This window comes from Stenella coeruleoalba (assembly GCF_951394435.1).
Source record: "Stenella coeruleoalba genome assembly, chromosome: 9".
Classification (NCBI taxonomy): Eukaryota; Metazoa; Chordata; class Mammalia; order Artiodactyla; family Delphinidae; genus Stenella; species Stenella coeruleoalba.
In genome coordinates, this window is record NC_137155.1 from 82992655 (window position 1) to 83008882 (window position 16228).

Sequence of the window (16228 nt, forward strand, 5' to 3'; positions counted from 1 at the left end):
ATTGGAGGTGTGGAGTCTTAACCACTGGACCACCAGGGAAGCCCAGTAACTCTATGTTTAACTCTCAAACTATTTTCCAAAGTGGCTGTACCATTTTACAATCCCATTAGCAATGTATGAGTGTTCTAAACTCTCTGCATCCTCACTGATATTTATTATTGTCTATCTTTCTGATTTTAGATATCCTAGGGAATGTGGAGTGGTATCACAGGTGTTTTTTTTTTTTAAATTTATTTATTTTTGGCTGTGTTGGGTCTTTGTTGCTGCCCGTGGGCTTTCTCTAGTTGCGTCGAGTGTGGGCTCCTCTTCGTTGTTGTGCGCGGGCTTCTCATTGAGGTGGCTTCTCTTGTTGCAGAACACGGGCTCTAGGCGCGCGGGCTTCAGTTGTTGTGGTGTGCGGGTTCTAGAGCACAGGCTCAGTAGTTATGGTGCATGGGCTTCGTAGCTCCGCGGCATGTGGGATCTTCCCGGACCAGGGCTCGAACCCATGTCCCCTGCATTGGCAGACGGATTCTTAACCACTGTGCCACCAGGGAAGCCCCTCAGGTGGTTTTGATGTGCATTTCCCTAATGACTAATGATGTTGAACGTCTTTTCATGTGCTTATTGGCCATTTGTATACCTCCTTTGGAGAAATGTCTATTCAAATCCTTTGCCCATTTTTAAATTGGGGTTTTTTTGTTGTTGTTGCTGAGTTTTCGGAGTTCTTTATGTATTCTTGATATTAAACCCTTATCAAATGTATGATTTGCAAATATGTTCTTCTATTCTGTAGGTTGTTTTTTCACTTTTCTGATAATGTCCTTTGATTCATAAAATTTTATAATTTTGATGAAATCCTATTTATCTATTTTTTCTTTTGTTGCTCATGCTTTTGGTGTCATATCTGAGAATCTATTGCCAAATCCAAGATAATGAAGATTCACCTCTATGTTTTCTTCTAATAGTTTTATGGTTTTAGCAGTTATATGTAGGTCATTGATACACTGAGGATTAATTTTTATATATGGTGTGAGTTAGGGGTCTAGCTTTATTCTGGAAATCCAGTTATTGCAGCACCATTTGTTGAAGAGATTATTTCCCCATTCAATGTACTTGACACACATGTCAAAAGTTCATTGGCCAGGGCTTCCCCGGTGGCGCAGTGGTTGAGAGTCCACCTGCCGATGCAGGGGACACAGGTTCGTGCCCCGGTCCGGGAGGATCCCACATTCCGCGGAGCGGCTGGGCCCGTGAGCCATGGCCGCTGGGCCTGCGAGTCAGGAGCCTGTGCTCTGCAACGCGAGAGGCCACAGCAGTGAGAGGCCCGCGTACCGAAAAAAAAAAAAAAAAAAAAAAAAAAAAGTTGGCATGCTATAAAGCACAGGGAGCTCAGCTCGGTGCTCTGTGAGGACCTAGATGGGTGGGGTGGAGGGGGTAGGAGGGAGGTCCAAGAGGGAGGGGATATAGTATACATATAGCTGATTCACTTCATTGTACAGCAGAAACTAACACAACATTATAAAGCAACTATACTACAATAAAAAAAAATTGGCTTATTCTAATCAAAATGCAAACAAGGCTCAAACACTACGTTTGGTTGATATGTCTCTTAAAACTCTGTTAATCTGTGGGTTTCCTTTTTCTCCTTCTCCTTGAAATGTAATGGTGAAGAAAACAGGCTATTTGTTCTGTAGAGTTTTCCACATTATATATTTTCCAGGTTACATCCCTAAGATATCATTTAACATATTCTCTGTCCTTTTATTTCCTGTGAACTGGTAGTTAGAGCTAAAACTTTGACTTTATTCAGATTCTGGGTTTTTTTTTTTTTTTTGTAAGAATACTTCATCGACGTAATGTCTGCTGGTTTCTTTTTGCTGTGCTAGCAGCCATTGATTATCATTGCTTAGATCTATTATGTCATTAGGGGTTACCACCCTCGCATTTTGTTTTTGTGTTATTTCATTTTGTTTTTTATGACTGACTTATTGGCAAGATCAGTCTAGCTATTATGGAGACTGTCCCTCTGGATTTGTTCGATCATTTCACATGCCATTTAACTTGTTCCTTTGTCCCCTGAAAGTTCCTATAAACTGGACATTAGCACTTATATCTTCATTAATTCAAGTTAATGTTTTTGGCATAATTACTCCATAGGTGATATTGTGTACTTCATATTATATCATGTTAGTGGGTATATATTGTCTGCATGCACTTATTTTGAAGGCCCCTCTCCAAAGCATGTTGATACTCATCAGTGTACCCACACTCCATGTTAAAAATCAGCTGTAACCTTTTTAAAAGGCTTTTTTTTAAAAAAAATAATAAATTTATTTATTTATTTACTTTTGGCTGCATTGGATCTTCATTGCTGCGCAAGGGCTTTCTCTAGTTGCGTCAAGCGGGGGCTACTCTTCGTTGTGGTGTGCAGTCTTCTCATTGCAGTGGCTTCTCTTGTTGTGGAGCACGGCCTTTAGGCACGCGGGCTTCAATAGTTGTGGCTTGCGGGCTCTAGAGTGCAGGTTCAGTAGTTGTGGCGCATGGGCTTAGTTGCTCCGCAGCATGTGGAATCTTCCTGGACCAGGGCTCGAACCCGTGTCCCCTGCATTGGCAGACAGATTCTTAACCACTGAGCCACCAGGAAGTCCTAAAAGGCTTTTAAAATAATTTAATAATTTTAAATTTAGTTCAGAATAAATCTTTCATTTTGTTCTTGGAATTTAAAATGGTTATATATTTATGTAACTATATGAGATGGTTTTCAGTTGATTGGTTAATATCATTTTATTTTTGTAGATTTTCTTCCTTCTTATTATGAAGAATTTTTAACATATACAAAGGTGGGCTAGCTCCCCATCCACTTCTCCCGCCTTATCAAAAGGATTGATAAAGATTGTGTTATCAAAAATTGTTTTTAATGAGATATAATTCATGTACCGTAAAATTCACTTTTCCAAGTGTACAATTCAGTGGTTTTTAATATATTCACAAAATTGTGTAACCATCACCACTATCTAATTTCGGAACATTTTCGTCACCCTAAAAAGAATCCCTGGGCTTCCCTGGTGGTGCAGTGGTTGAGGGTCCGCCTGCTGATGCAGGGGACACGGGTTCGTGCCCCGGTCCGGGAAGATCCCACATGCGGCGGAGCGGCTGGGCCCGTGAGCCATGGCCGCTGAGCCTGCACATCCGGAGCCTGTGCTCTGCAGCGGGAGAGGCCACAGCAGTGAGAGACCCACGTACCGCACACACACAAAAAAAGAATCCCTGTACTCCTTCTTCTCTCCCCCAGCTCCTGGTAACCACCAATCTCCTTCTCTATGGATTTGCCTATTCTGGACATTTTTGAATAAACAGAATCATATAATATGTGGTTTTTTGTGATTGGCTTCCTTCACGTAGCATAATCTTTCAACATTATCCATGTATCAGTATTCCACTTTTTTATTGCCAAATAATATTCCGTTGTATGGATATACCATATTTTGTTTACTCGTCAGTCCATGGACATTTGGGTTTTTTCTATTTTTGGGCTGTTGTGAATAATACTGCTATAAGCAGCAGTGTACACATCTTTGTGTGGACGTATGTTTTCATTTCTCTTGGGTATACACTTAGGAGTGGAATTGCTGGTTCCTATATTATTTTGAAGCAAATAAATGACTTATATAATTTTATCCACACATATTTCAGTATGTATATCTAAAAGATAAGGACTCTTGGGGAGTTCCCTGGTGGTCCAGTGGTTAGGACTTGGTGCTTTCACTGTCATGGCTGGGGTTCAATCCCTGGTCGGGGAACTAAAATTCCAAAAGCCATGTGGCACAAAAAAAAAAAGAAAAGGATTCTTGTTAACATAGCCACAATAATATTATTCCACCTAAAAATTAACAATTCTTTATGTCATAAAATATTCAGTGTTCAGATTTCTAGTGGTCTCACCCATGCTTTTTGCCCCAGTTTTTATGAATCAGTATTCACATAAGGCTTACTATTGCACCCTAGGGGTCTTCCCAGGACAGACCCCCCCGACCCCCACACCATGTCCTCTGCCTGCTGCTTGTTTGTAGAAAAGCTTTAGTCTCTCAGGCCTCCCCTAAGTCACAAAAGGCTGGCTCAAGAGTTAATGTCTGGAAGAATGTGAACATGTAACAAAAGATAGCAGTTGGGCCAGGAGAACTGGTGACAACTTAAACAATAGATCAGCCATATAGTGTAGTCACAGAACCTTTAGTTCCTCCCTGAAGGACATAGACGACAGTGTCTGATGTGCATTCCTGAGTTGTTTTACAGATACTGTAAACCCCACCAGATGGAAGAAGCTAACTGCATGATGACCATGAACACTTAGCCCCCAGACAGGCTGGAGCCTGAAGACTGATGATGTTAACCCCTGTGACATCCCCCTGTTAACTCACCATCAACCAATCAGAGAATTATGCACAAGCTGATCACACACCCTGTGACTCTCCCTCACCTTGCCTTTAAAAACCCTTATCTAAAATCCGTCTGGGAGTTCAGGTCTTTTGAGCATTAGCTGCCCCTACTCCTTGTTCGGCATCTGCAGTAAACGCTGCACATTCCTTCCTTGGCTTTACTGTGCGTGGGTGAGTGGACCCAAGTTTGGTTTGGTAATGCTACTAAAGGGTGAATGTTATTGCAATTCGTTGGTATACCTCTTAAGTTGCTCTCTTTTAAAACAGCTTTATTGAGATATAATTCACATAACATATAATTTACTGATTTAAGATGAAGTCAGTGTTGTTTCATCTATCTCACCATCCACTCCTCCCATGTTATTTAAATTTTTTTTGAGATATAATTCACATAACATAAAATTCTCCCTTTTCAAGTGTACAATTCAGTGGTTTTTAATATGTTAACAAAGTTGTGTAACCAATGCCAGTCAAGATTTTTAATATATTCACAGAGTTATACAATCATCACAAGTCTCTTTTTAATCTATAGATTTTATTTCCCTTCAAATCTTTTTCCTCTGGAATTTTTGTTGAAGAAATTTGCTTGTTTATCCTGTAGAATATCCATAGTCTGGATTTTGCTTTTTGCATCTCTGTAGTATTTTTTAATGTTCCTCTGTCCTCCATATTTCCTATAAATTGGTGGTTAGATATAGACCTCTGATGGGATTCAGGTTCAATTTTTTCCTACAAGACTACTTCATAGTCATGTTTACATTCTAGAGTCATGTATGTTTCAACTTTCTTTTTGTGATAACAGCACTGGTTGATGCTCAGTGGGTTGATCTCTGAATTCATTAGAGATTGCAAAATGGTGATAGTCTATCACTCATTATTTATTACTTGGAATACTCCTATAAAAAGAAAATTTTCTTCATCTATTATTTGGTTAATGCTACAGTTTCTTTATAAAAATTAATATTGATTAATTTTGATTTTCATATTTTAGAGCCATAGACTTTTTTTTTCAGGTCTCAAACATTTTTGTAAGCAGTGCTTTCTAATGCTTCATGGGTAAAATACCTGCCCACAGGGCCTGAAAGTAGCAAAATAAGGAGGCGGGGCCAGTGGGACATGAAATTTGCACCAAGAGGATACGCATCCTCAGCTCCAGCAGATTTTCTTTTTTCTTTTCATCACGTAAGGTTCTCCTACATGAAACGTCACGCAAAAAAAAAAAAAAAAAAAAAAAAATCCACCAGATCTAAGAATCTTGAAAAGTTTTGTTTCCCTTGAGGAATTAATATGGTTTTCCCTTACCACTCATAAACGTCAGTGAACAATCTATTTTCCCACTTTGCACTGTGCCCAGTAAGTTCAAAGCCAAATTTTCTGTTTAATTTTGGAACAATAGGAATTCCTGATCTGTACATCTACATTTTTCTTTGATCTTGATCCTCCGTACCTGTTCCTGTCTTCCAGCTGATTCAAATTTTCTATGAGCAAAAAGGAATTTGAACAAAAACATTTACATAGCCATCAGTCATCTATGAAAGAACATTTTTCTTGGGACTCTTAATTCACTGCTGGGTGTTATTTTAACAATCCTTCTAACGTAATAAGCCTGAAACGGCTTCTCATTGGGGTCTTAATTTGTATTCTATGATTACTGGTGAGCTTGAACATCTTCCCATGTTTGTTAACCAGGTTTAAAACTGTTTGCCTGGGACGTGGCTTATATTGAATTAGGGAGGAGTTCCGCCAGTCGACTGAAAGACAAGACAAATGAAACCTCATTCTTACAGTTAAGCTTTGACTCCGCCCCCTGTTTTTTTCCCCTCGAAGAGAGCTCTTTGTGTAGTGTGGGAAAGGGATCTCAGCCTGTAAAGCTGGCAGAACACAGTACTGCCTCAAAATATCTGTATTATGTGCGCGTCCCGTTCCTGAATCCTGACACGCCTGGAGTCGCCACTGGGACTCTCTGCAGGCGTGGCCTCTCTCACTCGGCCTTCGATTGGCTCGCCTGATCCCGCAGGAGTCACCACGACGCGGTCTTGCTTAGCGCGGTGGATGCGAGTGATGAGTGGCTGCTTCTGCCTTTCTCTCCCCCCACTTTTTTTTTAGCCATAGCTATGGTTACCACGTCTCTCCCCGCCTCCCTCCACCTACCAAGAAGACGACTGGCCATTGGTTCTCTGTCACCAAGTCCGTCAGTCATTGGCCGCTGGTAAGACAGGGCGCTCCCCCTTCCCCTGTCTCCCGGGTCTCTTGAGGAGCCCAGGAAGGAGCCTCAGCTAGTGCCGCCGGGCCACGGGCTGCCGCGATCGGATTGCAGCCGTCGTTAGCGGGTCATGTCGGCCGCCCAGGGCTGGGACAGGAACCGCCGGAGGGGAGGAGGCGCCGCAGGCGGTGGCGGCGGCGGCGGCGGCGGAGGTAGCGGGGCCGGCGGGGGCAGTGGGGGCAGCGGGGGTCGGGGGACCGGCCAGCTCAACCGCTTCGTGCAACTCTCCGGGCGGCCGCACCTGCCAGGTGAGTCGTAGGGCACGATCCTGACAGCTCGCGGGCGCGGCGGGAAGGTGATTGCTACCTTTCCTTTTCTCCCTGTCTTTCTTTTCCTTGGGAGGAGGAAAGGCAGGCCCCACGCATAGCAAAGCGACTGGGGCTTAGAGAAAAGGAAAGGTGTCTTTGAGGTCGGGGAGGGAACAGGAACACAGCGGAAAATAAAAAGTATTTTTGCTCTGTTGAAAGGTCTGTGCTGAGAGTTGTGTTTTCTTTTCAAAGGAGAGGCCGCTGTCTCATTGACATTCTCAGATGTTTCGCTTACTCGATTCCCAGTCTCGTCCTCTTCCGCAGTTTGATCTTGTAAAAGAAAGACATTGGCGCCTAGCTGTGGGAAATATTTTTAAGGAGAGAAAAGGGAAGAGCATCCCAAAGAGTGATTTTTGTAAAAAAAAACCACCTCGAGTGTGTAAGAGTTAGGCATTCTGAAACAAGAAAGGAGGAGGAAGTGGGGTGGGTGGGAGGTGGGTGGGAAACAGAACCAAGAGAATTAGGGAAAACTAGTTGAATTATTAATATTTTGGAAGGTACAGAGACAGAATAGATAGTGTGTATGGATTTTAATGGGAGAAAATGAAGATCAGGAATATACTCAGTGACAAAATTATGCAGTGTCTACCATATGAAAACAGCTGATTGAGAACTGGAAAAATGTACCCAGTGTGATTATTTCACGTTTTTGCCTACGATTTCCTATCCTTGTGTCCTTGTGTTCAAATGACTTGAAAGACAGACAAATCAAATCGATGTGTGTGTGCAGCAAATTTAAAGAACTACATTTGTAAGTGAATATTCAGTATAGTAGAATAAAGGTGTACTGCCCAGAATGTCAGGTATTATATTGGGCAAGCTTATTTTTACCATGACGAGAACTATCAAGAATGTGTGTTAATCTTTCACCATGTTTTTTGTGAATAAGATTGAAGTTGATTTTACCAGTGATATATTTGTTTAGCTGATGAGTTTTGAGAATATGAGGGTTTTTGAATTGTGTTTACTACCATGCCTTGTACTTCCAAGTAGTAAAAAATTATTATTTGATTAATTTGAAGATAAAGGGAATTTTGCATATTCAATGAGACAATTGCTTGTGTTTGTGATAAGGTTATTGATGTATGCTAGAAATGCACCATTTATATGTGCCATTAAAATTAACAGTGAAGCAGTTTTAGTCATATATATAATACACCAAAAGTTGGATTTGAGATGATAGTATCAGACTGGGTATTCTTAAAATTGCTAAATGTATGCTCTTTAACATGAAAAAAAGGAGAAATCTTTTTTTCTTACCCCAAATTAATAGCAAAAAATTTCATTTTTGTGTATTGAGAGGTTAGAAGATAAATCTGTTACCAAAGACTATAACCAGTTTGTCCTCTACTACTGCAATCTTAGGTCTTTGATCTTAGATTAATTATACCATAGGCTTCATATAGGCATTCATATAGGCTCGAAGAAACTGGTTGGTGCACTTCCTCACTGCCACCACCTGATGGCAGTGGAGGCCATAATTTCTGAAAAGGGGGTTAGGTGTGGAGCTATCTCTGCATTCTCTTAGCACACAAGGCCAAGAACACCCATTTGCCCAGAGGTAAAGATAAATGTGTTTAAACTGTGAAAATTCATGCAGTGGAACCATCAGCTCTTCTTTTCTGCTTTCTTTTCTCCTTGACTGGCACTTAATTCTTCCTTTCCCAAGTAGGAAGCCTCTGTCTTCTCTTCACTCTCAGAATTAAGAACATCTGATGTTTCAGTATATACTTTGAAATTCTTTCACACCAATTCTTTATTTTTACAAGTATTGCAGTTTAAGCCTTACCTCTCCCCTTGATTGAAAGATTTTATTTTGATATGTTTAAAAAGATTTTAGGTGATGGGGAGGGGTAGAAATCTCTAGGCCTGTTTTATGGTTGACCATGGAGGTTAAAAAATAATAAGTTTTTGAACTAACTTTCTCCCGCCTTTGAATTCTAATCCCATTTTCCATTTTTCATCCTTCTCTAGCAAGATTTTCAGATACTGGGCACTCAGAACCCTTTCTTACTTTTTTGCACATCTACCCTCTCTCTAGCCCCCAAAGAAACAAAACAATAAAATCAAAACAACCTGGTCTTGGAGTGTTCTCTCTTTCAGTGATAGCATCTTTATTCCTGCAGTTATACACACCTGAAACTTGGGCATCCTCCTTAAGGGTTTCCTCTTCCTTGCATTTCAGGTGTAATCAGTCACCAAGTCCTATTTATTTTATTTGTGGCAGTCCATGCTGCCATCATCCCTGATTTAGGTCTCCTGCACCAGCTTTCTAAGCAGTCTTCCTGCTTCTACTCTTACCCTGCAGTGTGTACAGCACACTAATCTTTTGCAAGCACAAGTCTGTTCTCATCTCAGCTTACAACCCTTTACTAGCTTTTCATCGCTCTTAAGATGAGGCAAAAGTCCTTAACATGGCCCAAAAGCCACCGCATGGTCTGGCCCCTCTCTAGCTCTCCAGATAACCCTACATCATGTTGTCTTGCTCTTTGATCTTTTTCTGCCTCCTTAGATCATGCTCCCTTCTGCCACAGTGCCATTGTACTTACTATTCCATCATCCAGCAACCCTCTTACTCCTCCTGTTCTTTTTTTTTTTTTTTTTTTTGCGGTACGCTGGCCTCTCACTGTTGTGGCCTCTCCCGTTGCAGAGGACAGGCTCCGGACGCGCAGGCTCAGCGGCCATGGCTCACGGGCCCAGCCGCTCCGCGGCATGTGGGATCTTCCCGGACCAGGGCACGAACCCGTGTCCCCTGCATCGGCAGGCGGACTCTCAACCACTGTGCCACCAGGGGAGCCCTCTCCTGTTCTTTTTTTAAACTTATTTTCCGTTGGATCTCAGCTTGATCACACTGTTTTTCAGGGAAGTCTTCTCTGACCTTCTATTTGTTCTTTTCTCCCTATACACACTCATGCTATCATGTGGTTCTCCTTGGGCATGTATTACCATTTGTGTGTGATTCCTTGATATGCATGATTTGCTACTCTTTATATATACATATACACATATATATCAAATATATATGTATATATACATGTATACATACACACACATATATATTCTTAAATTCTAAATTAATACATTGGCATTATGTGTAAGCAACTAAGTTCTTGTGAATATGGTTGGTTAGTGTGGTTCAATTCCCTGTAGCCCCATTGACTCTGGACAAATGGATACAATCAATTTCTTAAACATAAAAATAGTGGACTAGACTCTGCAACCACGGTGACAGCACAAATAATGTTTTGTGAAACCTTGTTTGAGCAGCTTCTTACTTTTTTTCTGTCTCCTAAAATACAGTAGTGATTATGTGTTTGCCCCATAGGCCAAGAAATTCATAGCTTCTTAGTCCTGGATTTCTCCTGACTCATAATCTCCATATACACAGTAAAGCACAGGGACAGTGCTCTCTGTAGAATAAGTATGCAGGTGTAGAGCTCAGGGGCAAGGAGATCATGGGGACAATGAACCCACATTACTATTGTGATTTAACTGTGTGAATTTGAGTAAATGCCATGTGTTTCTTGGGGAAACAGTTAAACATTGTTGCTAATGTAGGAACTGGAAAACTGACAAAGAGGAGGAAAAATATAACAATTGGTAAAGCTGGGTAAAAATAATACTGAAAATCTTAACTTAAAAATTTTCAATGTGATATATGTTCATGATATAAGATACAAATGGTACAAATGGTAAAAGGCAGATTTTCCTTCTTCCTTTGACCCAAGCTAATTGGCTTGTGTGTGTGTGTGTGTGTGTGTGTGTGTGTGTGAGTGTAGGAGGGGAGAAAAATGGTAGCATTTCTTTGTTTGGATGGGCATTTAAAACGTTTACAGTCTTGCTAATCCAAAGGATGATACAGTTAATATCCCTTTAGAGTAAATTGCTAGATGTACAATTGCTGGGTCAAAGGATATGTGCTATTTAAATTTTGATAGATATTGTCAAATTGCCCTTCAGAGACGTTGTACCAGTTTGTGTTCCGCTATTGGTGCTGGAGTTCTGGCTTTCCATACCTTTGGTAACGGTGTGGGTTATTAAACTTTTTTTACATTGCCAATTTAAAAGGTATATTTTTCTTCATCTTTTGTATAAGAACCATACAGCCATATTTGTTTCCTTTATTTATAACATCTGCTTATCATTCTTATTCATCTGGTTATATTTTTTGTTCATTTTTCTACTGGGATGTTTAATATTGTTTGTAGGAGCTCTGTTTTACGGAAATTAGTTGCCTTGGTTATGTGTTGCAGATATTTGTCACAGTTTCATTTAGCTTTTAACCTTGTTTATGGTATATTTTTTCAGAAATTAGAAATTTTTGCAGAATTTAAATTTTGCAGAAATTAAAGTTTTGCAGAAATTAAAGTTTTTTTGTAGTTGTAATTATTAATCTTTTTTTGGATTTTAGGGTTTTTTGTCATAAGAAAGACCTTTCCTATTTCAATATTATTTCTAATTAAAATTCTTGTGTTTTTCCTGGTAATTTTATAATTTATTTTTAAGTTAAGTTATTCATACAAAATTTAAGTTATGTAAAGTATTCAGGTAGGAATTTACTATTCTTCTAGGTGGCTACCCAGTTATCACAGTATTGAAATATTATCTATAGGTATACTTAGTTCCTACATATAATTTGGCACTCTTACTGGACTTTTTATTGTGTTTCATTGATCAGTTTACCTATTTATACCTAGTGACCCCATTCTTTGATTATAGTCCTCTCTCATTCTACTTCTTGGAGTTTTCCTGAATATTCTTTGCTTGTTCTGTAAAACTTAGAATTAGTTTATCGAGCTCCCCTCCCCCATCTTTTGGTATTTTTATTGATACTGCATTATATTTGTAGACTGATTTAGAGATCATTGACATCTTTTTGAGGTTCAGTCTCCTGTTCAGGAACAGGGTGTACATTCATTTCTTGTTGTTCAAGAGTTCTTTTGTAGCCCTCATAACATTTTAAAGTTTTTTTCATGTAGACCTTTCACATTTCTTTTATGTTTATTCCTGGTGTTTTATCTTTTTAGTTGCTATTGTAAATGGGGTTTCTATTGCTATTATGTCTTTTATCTTGTTGTTTGAATATGGTAATGCTATTAATTTCTGAGTATTAATTTTGTACCTGGCCACCTTTGGAATTCTCATACTATCTGTAATGGTTTCCCAGTTGTTTTTCTAGGGTTTTGCAGCTAAATAATCATATTACCAAGTAAAGATAATTTTATCTCCTCCTTTCCAGCTTTTATACTTATTTCTTTCTTTTGTCAAATTGATTTGGCTAGTACTTTCCAAAAATATTAAACAATAAGATAGTAGTGGATCTTTGCCTTATTCCTGACATCAATTCGAGTTTTTTTTTTTTTTTTTTTGCGGTATGCGGGCCTCTCACTGATGTGGCCTCTCCCGTTGCGGAGCACAGGCTCCGGACGCGCAGGCCTAGTGGCCATGGCTCACGGGCCCATACGCTCCGCGGCACGTGGGATCTGCCCGGACCGGGGCACGAACCCGTGTCCCCTGCATCGGCTTTCCTGTTAAGATTAGACCTGACTTTAGGTTGAAGTACACATATTATGTTAAAGTAGTCAGCTCTTACCATTTTATTAAGATTTTTTAAAATATGGAAGGAAAATTTAGCCTCTGTGGGAATTATGTAATTTTTTTCCTTTGGTTACTATTGTGGTGAATTGTACTAGTAGATTTACTATTACTGGACCATCCTTGCTTTCCTGAATCAATTCACTTTGTTATTGTGTATTATTATTTTAAAATGTGCTGCTGGGTTCTATTTGCTAAACTTTATCTAGAAATTTTGCATCATTCTTCTTAAGCTAAATTGCTTTGTAGTTTTCTTTTATGTATTTTATCTTTGTTAGATTATGCCACTTTCATAAAAGTAATTTCAAACTTTTCTTTCTTTTTCTATGCTTTTGTCTTTCCCTGTCCAGTTAAATGGCATTGAAGTTAAAGATTTGGTTGAATTGCCTGTGAAATTACTTGGACCTTGAATATTTTGGGGGGAGAATTGCTCTTTGACAATTATCTCCTTACTTCTATGATAATTCGACTGCTTATAGTTTATATCTTTGAGAGGAAGATTTGCTAGCTTATATTATCCTAGAAAATAATCCGTTTCATCTAAGTTTTCAAAATTATTTGTGTGAAGTAGGCAAGATACTCTTTAACGATTAAAAAAAAATTTCCTGTGTCTGTGACTACATTATCACTTTACTCATTATCACTTCTTATTTTGTACATGTGAGGCCTTGCCCTTTTTTTGGTTTGTTTTTGTTTAGAACCAGCTCTTGGATTTTTTTTTTAATAAATTTATTTATTTATTTACTTTTGGCTGTGTTGGGTCTTCATTGCTGTGCACGGGCTTTCTCTAGTTGCAGTGAGTGGGGGCTACTCTTGGTTGTGGTGCAGGGGCTTCTCTTGTTGCGGAGCACGGGCTTTAGGCACGCAGGCTTCAGTAGCTGTGGCTTGCGGGCTCAGTAGTTGTGGCTTGTGGGCTCTAGAGCACAGGCTCAGTAGTTCTGGTGCATGGGCTTAGTTGCTCCATGGCATGTGGGATCTTCCCAGACCGGGGCTCGAACCCGCGTCTCCTGCATTGGCAGGTGGATTCTTAACCACTGAGCCACCAGGGAAGCCCACTCTTGGATTTTTAAAAAAATTAGTTCTATTATTTTTCTCTCTTTTCTTATTTATTTATTTTTTCTTTCATGTTTTAAATCCTTCCTTTAGGTTTCCTTCGGTTTATTTTGTGGTTGTTTTTCTGTCTTCTTATGTTAGTTGCTTAATGTTCTTTTCATTCTTTCTAAGTGTTTAAATTATGAGTTTTTTCCTGAATACTACTTGAGTTGTGTCTTGTAGGTTGTAGGCTTCTTGTAGTTATTTTCTAAATATTTTGCAGTTCAATTATTTATTTATTTTCTTTGGCACAATAGTGGTTAATCCTTTTAAACTTTAACATTTTCATTCCTGTGGTTTTAGTAGCTTTATTGAGATGCACTTCACATACTATACAATTCACCATTTAAAGTGTTCAATTCAGTGGGTTTTAGTATATTCAGATTTGTGGAATTATTACCACAGTCAATTTTAGAACATTTTCATCACTTCAAGAAGAAGCCACATGTCCTTTAAGCTGTCACTCCCTTATCCTCCTGTCCCATCCTCCCCTACCCACTATCCCAGCTCTAAGCAACCATAGTCTACTGTCTCTATAGATTTCCTTATTAGGGACTTTTTCATATAAATGGAATCATAGAGTCTTTTGTGACTGCCTTCTTTCACTTTCCATACTATTTTCAAAGTTTATTCATTTGATGCAGGTATCAGTACTTCATTCCTTTTTCTGGTTAAATAATATTCCATTGTATGGATATATACCACATTTTGTTTATCCATTGATGGAAATATAGATTGTTTTCGCTTTTTGTCTATTATGAATAATGCTGCTGTAAACATTTGTGTACAGATCTGTGTGTGGAGATACGTTTTCGTTTCTCTTAGGTATATACCGAGGTATAGAATTGTTGGGTCATTTAGTAACTCTGTGCTATATGTTTAATCATTTCAGGGACTGTCAAACTGTTTTCCAAAGTGGCTGGAATTTTACATCCCTACCAGTGGTATAAGAGGGTTCCAGTTTCTTCACATCTTTGTCAACACTTGTTGTTATCTGACTTTTTGATTTCAGTCATCCTAGTGGGAATGAAGTGGCATCCCATTGTAGTTTTTGATTTGCATTTCCCTGATGTCTAATGATGTCAAGCACTTTTTCTTTTTCTTTCCTTTCCTTTCCTTTCCTTTCCTGCTTTCTTCCTTTCTTTCTGTTTTTTTTTTTTTTTTGAGGTATGGTTGACATTGAGTATCTTTTCATGTGCTTGTTGACTAATTGTATGTCTTTGGAGAAATGTCTATTAGATCCTTTGCTCAATTTTTAATTGGATTATTTGTCTTTATTATTGAATTGTAAGACCTCTTTGTATATTTTAGGTACGAGTCCCTTATCAGGTATATGATTTGCAAATATTTTTCCTGTTCTGTGGTTGTCTTTTCACTTTCTTAATTGTGTTCTTTGAAGCATGAAAGTTTTAAATTTTGATGAAGTCCAATTTATCTTATTTTTTTTCTTTTGTTGCTCTTGCTTTTGGTGTCATATCTAAGAATCCTTTGCCAAATCCAAGGTCATGAAGAACTCACCCCTTTGTTTTTTTCTAAGAGTTTTATAGTTTTGCTCTAACACTTATGTTTTGATTCATTTTGAGTTAGTTTTTATGTTTGGTTTGTGGTAAAGGTTATCCTAACTGACTGTCCTGTTGTGCCAGCACCATTGTTGAAAAGACTGTTCTTTCCCCCATTGAATGGTCTTGGCATTCTTGTTGAAAATCAGTTGACTTTAAACATGTTTATTTCTGGATTCTTGATTCCATTAATCTATAATATCTGTCCATGTGCCAGTACCACACTGCTTCTGTTACTGTTGCTTTGGAACAAGTTTTGAAACCAGAAAATGTGAGTTCTCCTACTTTATTCTTTTTGTTTTTTTAATATTTATTTTTTATTTGGTTGCACCAGGTCTTAGTTGCGGCTCGCTGGCTCCTTAGTTGTGGCTCCAGGGCTCCTTAGTTGTGGCATGTGAATTCTTAGTTGCAACATGCATGTGGGATCTAGTTCCCTGGCCAGGGATTGAGCCCCAGCCCCCTGCATTGGGAGCACAGAGTCTTATCCATTGCGCCACCAGGGAAGTCCCTCTCCTACTTTATTCTTTTTCAGGTTTGTTTTGGCTATTTTGGGTCCCTTGCAATTCCATATAAATTTGAGAATCAGCTTGTCAATTTGTATGAAGAACTCAGCTGGCGTTCTCATAGGAATTGTGTTGAATCTGTACATCAGTTTGGAGATACCACCATCTTAATAATGTTAAGTCCTCTAATCCCTGAACATGGGATGTTTTCCCATTTATTTGGATCTTCTTTAATTCTTTCAACAATATTTTATGGTTTTCAGAGTTTGTTTATATCTTTTTTTGGGGGGGTGAAAACAGTATTTAAAGAAAAATTTTTATTGGAGTATAGTTGTTTTACAATGTTGTGTTAGTTTCTACTGTACAGCAAAGAGAATTGGCTATACTTATACATATATCCCCTCTTTTTTGGATTTCCTTCCCATTTAGGTTATATCTTGCTTGCCTTTCTCAATCCTGTTGTCCAGGTCCTTTACTGTGTTTTCAACAG

At 38.9% G+C, this 16228-nt stretch overlaps 1 protein-coding gene across 3 annotated transcripts in view; it reads left to right on the plus strand.

Annotated features, from left to right (window-relative positions):
• Positions 1 to 6684: 6684 nt before the first annotated feature.
• Positions 6685 to 16228, plus strand: part of KLHDC10 (kelch domain containing 10) — a 59002-nt gene continuing 49458 nt past the window's right edge. For 2 of the 3 annotated variants that reach the window (XM_079931474.1, XM_079931475.1), the window contains exon 1: positions 6685 to 6929. In XM_079931474.1, the coding sequence (XP_079787600.1) occupies positions 6752 to 6929 (178 nt within the window). In that variant the 5' untranslated portion in view covers positions 6685 to 6751. The remainder of the gene's footprint in view (positions 6930 to 16228) is intronic. The other variant, XM_079931476.1, reaches the window with a different exon arrangement.